Source organism: Aureobasidium pullulans (genome assembly GCF_000721785.1).
Source record: "Aureobasidium pullulans EXF-150 unplaced genomic scaffold scaffold_4, whole genome shotgun sequence".
NCBI lineage: Eukaryota > Fungi > Ascomycota > Dothideomycetes > Dothideales > Saccotheciaceae > Aureobasidium > Aureobasidium pullulans.
In genome coordinates this window covers 1,450,536-1,458,909 of record NW_021941024.1, presented here as the reverse complement: position 1 = coordinate 1,458,909, position 8,374 = coordinate 1,450,536, and the positions used below count along the sequence as shown (strand labels likewise).

Sequence of the window (8,374 nt, the reverse complement as noted above, 5' to 3'; positions counted from 1 at the left end):
AAGTCTATAAGTAGAGATCGTAATAGGTCCCTAGTCGCGAATTAGTCTAGGGACTAGGCGTTTCCTAGGAGAAGGGCTCCTCTAGTAATGCTTTCGTTTTCGTAGGCTATAGTAGTAGTAAGGTGCATCTCCTATGCTCTTCGGGACTTGTTCGGGTAATTTATAGATCCGTAACCTAGTTCCTTATAGTAGAAGTATAGCTCGTGCTTAAAACAGAATTCGTAGACACTAGGTTCGGTTATCTTACGACCTTTTACGTTATTAATAGTAATAGGTTTGCCTATAGTAGGGCTAGAGTTGTTTAAAACCGTTAGAATAGCGACTACCTAGGTAGGAACGGGTATAGTTTAGGGGGTAAGGTTACGAGGGATCTAGTTACGGGGAGCTAGGGCCGAGGGTCGAGGAGTAAGGGCTTTAATAGTTACGAAGTATTAACGGCGGTTCTCGAGTTCTTATAGATACTTAGCATAGGCGTAGAAGTCCCTATTAGGGATGTTGCCTAAAACCATTATAAGTTATTACTTAAGTTCCTTAGATAAGGCAGCTTTAAGGATTATAGGTAGAGCGTTATTATGCATTCTAGATTCGAGGGCAAGGCGGTAGAATTTAGTAAAGAACTGTCCGAACTCCTAGTTCTTTTAATAAAGGGCAAGAAGGTTATTCTAGGCATTACGGGCGTAGTTCTAGTCTCTAAAAGTTCTTTTAAGAACTTATAGTCCTTCTTCGTAATCCTTAAGGGTATAAATACCGTTACGGATATAAGGTTAAATGTATAAGTAGGCGCGGCCTTTAAGACGGCTAGATAGGTAGGCGAGATGAGACTAGGTAGTAGGGAAACGATCGTAGTTAACGCTTATTTTTTCTCTAATCTTAGAGGTAAAGATGTTAAATTAGGAGCGATCTCCCTAAAACTTTTTAGGGTTAGGTATCTTTTTAGAACAGCTAATCGAAGACTTAGGAGTAGGAGAAGTAAGCGTAGGCGTTCGGCTATAAAGTACTATGTTATCCTTAGCATTAGGAGTTATAGGATCTAAGGTAGTAGGGGTATTAACCGTAGGTAGGGTAGCTTTAATAGCTTTAGCTTCTAAACGGCGGGCCTAGGCTTTGTTTTCGAGAGCGTTTTCTATTCGAGTAATAGCGCGAACCTTATTTATAGAAGCGCGTTCAAGTTTTTCGCAAACCTCCTTAAGTTTAGAGGACTAGTACGCTTATATAGTCTAAATAGACTCCTTTTCGCGGCGGGTCTAGTCGAGTTCCTAGTAGGTCTAGCTAAGTTTGTTAGTAAGAGAGGCGTTCTCCTAGTGTAGCGATATGTTTTTAGATTCCTAGGAATTAGCGAAGTAATAGACATCGGTTAGGAACTTATACTATAGGTCGGGGTAGTCGTAGACATGTTAGATAAAAACCTCGAGGTTATCTAGGAGAATAGGAGGCGTCGGGCGCGAGGTCATCGTAGGGTAGTTAGCGTAATAGGCGCGCTACGTAGGTATATAAGGTCTACGTAATATTAAGGGGCGAAGTCGGGAATAGGTAATAGTACGTAGATACGGGTCTAAGCTATATAACAAGACGTAGATAAGGAGATAAAGAGGTAATAGGGAGGAGTTATAGAAGGTAGCAAGTAGTCTTAGCAATTCCGCATAGCCGCTTAGTAAGCGACCGGCTAAGGTTAGGGTTACCCTAGTAGCTAGGGGTTATAGTTAGGTGTAACTAGATAGCTAACCGTAACACTATATTACCTAACTTTCTCTTACTATATCTATTACTCTAACTACTATATTATAATATAGTATTTTAATTAGTATTAGTAAATAAGGGTAAAGATAGCTAATAGCTTATCTACTATAACTATAATAATTTTAACTAATTATACCTATAGATACTCTTCTTCTCTTTAATTAATTAATTACTACGCTATATACTATTAGCTTACTTTTATTAGTAAAGGTTACGTCTTTACCTTTAGTTAATTCTATAGGCTCTAGGGTTACTTCCCTATATTAGCTAGAGTATTTTATGCACTATTAAGTTAAAAAGTTTCGCCTAGTAGTCGGAAGCTAGAGCTCTAGAGGAAATAGGTATTAAGGGGTAGAACTAATACGTATGTTGTAATTAAGTTAGTTAACTACTATTGTAGTACAGAAGTCTTTGTGTTACAGCTTCTCTACATTACCTAACTTCCTCTTACTATATCTATTACCCTAACTACTATATTATAATATATTATATAAATTATTTTAACTAAATCTTAATTAAAACCTAAAATAAGCCCTTATTAATTTTATAATCTAGGTAGTTTTATTTTATAGTTTCTAGCTACATATAGTAGTAGTTTTAATAACTACTTTAAAGGTTAGTTTTAATTTTATTTAGCTCTAGGTAACGCGCAAGTATATAGCTATTATCTTTTTAGAAATAACTAAGACTAGAAACGTAGGGTAACGCGTAAGGGTTTCCTAAAATGTTAGGTACTTTTGCTAACTCGAATTCTATGTTTTATAGGGTAGCGCCTACGCGCTATCGTAAAGAAAGTCATTATCAAATTCTAAAGCTAACATTTAGCTAAACACTTACGCGTCGCCCCGCGTTTCTAGTCTTAGTTATTTCTAAAAGGACAATAACTAAGTTTTAACATTTAAACTATAAACATCCGACCACATATATCGAGTGCTTACGAAGCACTAAAGAAACTCCGAAAAACACAAGAAGAATGATCTTGAACCGCTCTAAGTATCCAGTTATGAGAAATCAAATCTGCATTTTTCTCGACCTTCTCTAGACCCTCTCTACGTCCGATCAGTGACCAGGAATTATTTGGAAGGTCTGAACCGTTCGTCCTTCTCGTCTCCAAACAACTCCTTGACAATTGTAACTGGTCCGTCTACAGTGGCCATAAGCTTTCCATCGAATGTCGTGTTCATATCGTTGCTGACGAGAAGAGTCGTCTTGCCAGTGCTCAACAAAAACTGACGACGCTGGGGGACAGGAACGTAGTCGCGAGGGTCTGGTACATGAGGCACAACCTCAGATTCTGGAATCAAGTCAGCTTACCGATGATTTATCAGACTGATTGGCTTTGCATCTTACCATCGCGACGGCGCTTTGCATCAACGTAGGCGCCGTTATTGAGTGTAAATTCCGTCCCATCATTGAGTTTGGTATCATCGAAGCAGAAATCACTACCGCATGGTTAGAGTCAGATAGATGGACGAGAGTGCAAACTTTGAGAACGCACGCGTTTGTATATGAATCTGCTTTCAAAAAGATCGTGAATTGACAAGGTGCGACTCCACCACAGCCGCCGTTCGCCACCGGTTTGTTATAGAACACTGCGAGCTGACCGCCCTGTTTGGATTCCATCAACATCATGATTAGTTTTGCAGCTTGTAGGGCCCTATGAGTTCATCTCTTACCTCTGATCTGTTGTCGCTTGCAGGCATGCATCGAAGAATTGCTCCCGCACCTGACTGTTGGGTACTGGCCTGTGGGTATTCGTCGCAGTCACCAGAGTTAGGATCCGAGTTATAGGGAGCTTTACCACCGGTACCACAGACACTAAGACCGTTGGACTGCTTGCAGCCCGAGGCTGTACGTCGTTGACGCTCAACGGCGGCGGTTGGCTGGTCCCATGTCAAGGTATTAACCGCTCCTGCATGATAGACGGCGTAGCAGCGGTTGTTGCAAGCCTGAGGGCAGTTGGTACAATCTATCTCGAACATCTGCTGGGCATGGATCAGGCTGAGAAGCAAGGATAAAATCAGCGGTATAGAAGGCCACATGATACCAATTGTTTAGAGGAATCTTGTTTGTCCCAAGAACATACAGAGAGACTAAGCTGGGCTTTATATATGCATTTCGCCATCTCATATGAGTCTGACTATTGAGGCAATTGAAGCACATCACTCTTGATCATGACTATCAAAGCGCGAAGCCCTAGTCAACGCAGACAATGTTGAATGATGATCCGAAGGTGCATGGCCCTCGGTCCCCGATGGCCGATAACCCAGTATGTGGACGAAACACTCGTAGTTTCAGTGACCAGCTGTAGTCAAAGCGTCATATCTTTTACAACATCAACAGTTACATCAATCTCATTGGTCGGCAGCTGAGAAGGTCGCTTGCATGTACAGCGTTAAGTAGCACGAGGGATTGAGAGGTCTACTTCTTGAAAGACATAAGCTTATTCACACAGCCAGTCTCTCCTCGAGTCTTGCATCTCGAATTTACCAACATGAAGTTATATTACACCGTTCTCATCGTCCTGAAGCTTGTTTCTGCTGACAGCGGTACATGTCAACTTGTCGGCAGCTATGTACATGCGAGACAGCTCAATACGTTAATCATTACTGACAGACCTCAAGGGCTTCTGCTACTCTCCCTCATATCCAGACGGTCTCGCATGTGCGCCAACATATTCTTGTTTCGAGGATGGAGGATCTTGCCAGATCCCGACAGGGGGGGGTGCTGCGCTTTGTGGTCTATAGAATCAAAGGGTCCAGGAATGATAAGATTTATCTGTCTTGTATTGGTATACTACAATTGACGCTCATACACTTGATCCTTGCACGTCTCCCTAGCTTCCAATAGAGAATCGATGTCCGGACTTGCAACGCTGAGTGCTAGCATCGTGGAGTCGTAGATCTCGTGGCCAACTTTGACCTCAAGAACGCTGATGGTGTCCTTCTTCTCCTCGGCGTCTTCGGCAAATGCTACCCATGCCCAATCTTTGTTGATGTTCTCCTCGTCCAGGACCATGAATTGGACGTAGTTGAGATTGGAATCGTTATACAATCGGAGATCCCTTACGGCTTTTGCGATTTCTTCATTGCTCTTGCCGACAAAAGGTGAATGCAGAGTTCCTCTACCGTCAAGCCGAACCGTGGCCTCTTTGTAAGATTTGGATAGATCATCGATGACCACAAAATAAGGCTCCCAGTAGCTGTTGTGATCATCCCTATGCCTATAGATAGAGGAGAGCACTTTGTTCACGGACTGCGACTTGGGTCAGTCACATGTCACACCGAAATCAACTACACTTACATCGATAGGAAACTCGGCTGTGCAGCACACAGCATAAAGCTTACCAGCGTCAGACGACATGTTCGGAGAGAAGTCGCGTTATGTCGGCGGTATCGTATTGTGAGTAGGATATATCGGGTCGTCGTGCAGCCGATGGAGCCAGAGGAGTTTTGTTACATTGAGTCGGACTTTCTAAAGGTGCGACGGCTCTGCTATTTATGTTTGCGGCATGCGATTTGCACGTCAATTGACGCAGGCAAAGATTGGTCAAGAACGGCGCTTAGATACGTCACACGGCACGTTTTAGCTATGAAGCGATAAGCTTTACGGTCGGTTACGGAATACCCTCATCTGTCAAAGAGGATTGCTAGACTACTCATGATACTCTACAGGATGGTTTGAAAATCGCCAAGCCTTCAGCAGCCCCTCATCCTTGCACAAACAGCTCCACGGCGAGCAGATCCTATCGCATTCTGATTAACAACACTGCATATGTCAGTAATTGCATAGTCTTAGTTTAGCAGGTGGTATAATCATTACCTGGGTATACGGATCTCTACTCCCAGCACCCGCCGTTCCTGTAAAGTAATAGCACTAATCAAATTATTAGCACTTGTGCCAATCGCGAAGATGATTCAACTCCTTTACCGTCGAAATACAGCTCTGTAGATACGTTCCATGTTAGCGTATAGTCCATCGTATTTGACGGGGGGTTTCTTACACCTCCACCGTCGTTTGGATAGTTTGGATCTCCAGCGTTAGTACAGGCATGCTGAATGCCGCCAACTGTAACCACATAAGACAAAGAGCTTGGTCAACTTATTATATTTTTCCTAACCTGTCTGCGATGAGATGTAAGTAGATGCTCACACTGTCATGTACGTTAAGGTACTTACGCAAAGTTGCGGGTCGCTTGGGTCGCAAACTCCGCAAGCGTACTGACCATCGCCGTCTCCAGAATCGCATTGGGGAGCTGGACATTCCACAGTTTGGGCCGAGATAAAAGCCGCGAACCCCAGAACCAAGGACAGAAGGGCTTTAACTCGCATGATACTCTGAGATTGGTGAGTGATACGACAAGCGATGTGAGCTTGCTACAAAGTCATCTCCTGGGCACACCTGATTTATATCATCTGGACATCTTTGCTTCGTACGGAATCTTATCAGTCGTCGACCATCAAAATAGCTTCACGAGAACGTTCTACTATGCCAAGTCTCGAATGTCCTTTCTTACCTCTCAGCTGTGGAAGCTCAGTTGACAGGGCCATCGATGGGCTGCTTTTGAGACTTGTGGCCACACTCAATGCGGGGCAAACTTTGGGTAGAACAACAGTTCTTGAATTGTGATTGGTAAAAGCGCAGTGCCATAATAGCCTGATCGTCGAAATCTGGTTGGAGAACTTGTTGCTTAACGAAGATCACAAGGTCAAAAACCGCTCGGCTTGCTGCCTATGTTATGGAGCACATGCCAAGATGTTGCTCAGGCTTCCAAACTCAGAGCAGTATAACTCGATTTGTGTTTATTATTGATAGGTAATGAAGAGAGATACGGAGGAGCTGGTTTCTCGTGAGTTCGCACCTTGCTAGGAAAACTGTGTCGAGACTGCGGACCGAGTTAAAACAAACTCCTCCGTATACTCGAATACCATTTTCACGTGTTGCCAGATGTGTTTGAAGACAAACGCAGTCGTTGTTTCAAATCATCTACCAACGTTCCAAGTATCAGATCCCAAGTCTTCAGGTCTCCAAATCTTCAAGTTCTCGAGTTACGAAATTGGCCAGTCGATGTCATTCACCAAGTCACCTATCGACGGGATATCTCATCGCGCTTCGGTGTCCATCCGTTTCTTAACTCGAATTGTCTGAAGTCGGCTGAAAGTGATTGGCAGGCGCAAAGTAGCAACATCTTATCCAAGAACATGGTCTCTTGTGAAGGTCGTCGCTTTTGCAAGGCGAATATGTTTTGAATGTGGAGCTCTTGTGGTCTTCGCTGATGGTGGACATCCGGTAGAGTCGCCCAGTCTCTAGCCGCGTCTCGAATGCGCTGAGCAAAGGAGAGCGCGAAGTAAATCGCAGAGGATGCGATCGTTGAGGCTTTTCCATGGCTCTGAGTCGCAAGATTAGATGTGATCGAAGGCCTGCGATCGCGAGTTGCTGCAGGCGATTCTCCTAAAACTTCGGTGTCCTCACAACCATTCTCCAGAGCCTGAGTGACCCGCCGAAGACCATCGGACAGCTCTCGAAACAGACCGAGATGAGGTGCAAAATCATGTATTGTCGGATCTCGTAATGTACGTGTCAGCGCGTTTGCTTTCTCGACTAAAGAAGCTTTATCCGAGAGGGACAGTGGCGAAGACATTACAGTTGATCGGAGGTTCAAATTCCTGTATTGCCAGCAATTTCAAGATACAAATCTGTAACTGCCCAGCAAACATTTGTTGCTAGCTGTGGTGCTGTTGCTATCTATCAAACATAGCAAACCCACGACCAAAGGATCGAGAGAATTCAATAGTGCCCAGCTATGCATGCTATAGTGTCCCTTCATCGTCACTCTGTGTGGACCGCGGACACGACTGTTGATCGGAATTCCACCTTCTTGTTCTGAGGGATCGAAAGATTCCGCGGATTGATCGATCTTCAACTCTTCCTTTGCTTCGGCCGTAACCCCTAAATCTTCTCGGCCGTAGCATGGGTATCAGAAATGTGACTGTGGTAGCTTTTTGACCTTGAGTCTTTGGTCGCTCAGAATCCTTACGAGCTCCTATTTCTCATCCGCAACGACATAGGAGATAGAACGCGAAACTGCTCCAGCGACTTAGTCAGCGGCTAAACAACGATCTAATACTCACCGAAAAGGTGATAACGAGTGGCCTTCTTTTGCTTCCCAATCGTGTTAGGTAGAATCTTTGGTCGCTTACGTGGAAGATGCTGCGGCTCCGAAGTTCGAGTCAAACTTTGGTCTGCACAATACTTCGTGTTAGGGAGGCAGGAGCCCGTAAGGGAAAACTTTGATAGCTTCCAAATGCTGATCTAACCAAGAAAAGGGGGATTTGTAGAATACGTTGATCAAAGAATTCATACGCTCGTTCCGGTGTTGTGACCCTAGGTACGGTAGCGAACGTCGATCGATCCTCCTTATAACAAGACGTGAGTCCGACTTGCGTGTTATAGTCAGGTCCTCGGAACCTATACCCATTGTAATACTCCCAGAGAACGCGGCAGCGTACTCACTACGTACGCACTGTGATACGTACAACATGGGATGCTCAACGCTATGCAAGAAGCGCAGCATAGGGTGTATAGAAGTATCATCCGCGGCCTCGAAGACTTCCTTGAATATCATCAGACGGAGCTC

At 44.1% G+C, this 8,374-nt stretch overlaps 3 protein-coding genes across 3 annotated transcripts; all 3 read right to left on the bottom strand.

The window, feature by feature from the left end:
- Positions 1 to 2,660: 2,660 nt before the first annotated feature.
- M438DRAFT_363430 (uncharacterized protein) lies at positions 2,661 to 5,305 on the bottom strand. Its single transcript, XM_029907645.1, has 6 exons — positions 5,041 to 5,305; positions 4,553 to 4,992; positions 3,414 to 3,738; positions 3,236 to 3,345; positions 3,088 to 3,179; positions 2,661 to 3,031 (listed from the first exon to the last, which is right to left on the bottom strand). Exons 1-6 carry the CDS (start codon positions 5,098 to 5,100, stop codon positions 2,811 to 2,813), a joined length of 1,248 nt encoding a protein of 415 aa, XP_029763542.1. The 5' UTR covers positions 5,101 to 5,305; the 3' UTR covers positions 2,661 to 2,810.
- A 40-nt stretch (positions 5,306 to 5,345) lies between these two features.
- On the bottom strand, positions 5,346 to 6,129 carry M438DRAFT_343713 (uncharacterized protein). The gene is made up of 5 exons (XM_029905047.1): positions 5,912 to 6,129; positions 5,741 to 5,805; positions 5,668 to 5,682; positions 5,560 to 5,613; positions 5,346 to 5,505 (listed from the first exon to the last, which is right to left on the bottom strand). The coding sequence occupies exons 1-5, from the start codon at positions 6,066 to 6,068 to the stop codon at positions 5,497 to 5,499; spliced, it is 300 nt and encodes a 99-aa protein (XP_029763541.1). The 5' UTR covers positions 6,069 to 6,129; the 3' UTR covers positions 5,346 to 5,496.
- Positions 6,130 to 6,372: 243 nt separating this feature from the next.
- Positions 6,373 to 7,445, bottom strand: M438DRAFT_343711 (uncharacterized protein). The gene has a single exon (XM_029905046.1). The coding sequence runs from the start codon at positions 7,376 to 7,378 to the stop codon at positions 6,824 to 6,826; it is 555 nt and encodes a 184-aa protein (XP_029763540.1). The 5' UTR covers positions 7,379 to 7,445; the 3' UTR covers positions 6,373 to 6,823.
- Positions 7,446 to 8,374: the final 929 nt, after the last annotated feature.

Coding starts and splice junctions, on each gene's coding strand:
- M438DRAFT_363430 (XM_029907645.1), bottom strand. CDS start 5,100: ATGTCGTCTGACGCTGGTAAGCTTTATGCTGTGTGCTGCACAGCCGAG. Junction 3,180..3,235: donor GCAGATTCATATACAAACGC/GTGCGTTCTCAA, acceptor ACCATGCGGTAG/TGATTTCTGCTTCGATGATA. Junction 3,032..3,087: donor TGCAAAGCGCCGTCGCGATG/GTAAGATGCAAA, acceptor ACTTGATTCCAG/AATCTGAGGTTGTGCCTCAT.
- M438DRAFT_343713 (XM_029905047.1), bottom strand. CDS start 6,068: ATGCGAGTTAAAGCCCTTCTGTCCTTGGTTCTGGGGTTCGCGGCTTTT. Junction 5,806..5,911: donor CGACCCGCAACTTTGCGTAA/GTACCTTAACGT, acceptor ATGTGGTTACAG/TTGGCGGCATTCAGCATGCC.
- M438DRAFT_343711 (XM_029905046.1), bottom strand. CDS start 7,378: ATGTCTTCGCCACTGTCCCTCTCGGATAAAGCTTCTTTAGTCGAGAAA.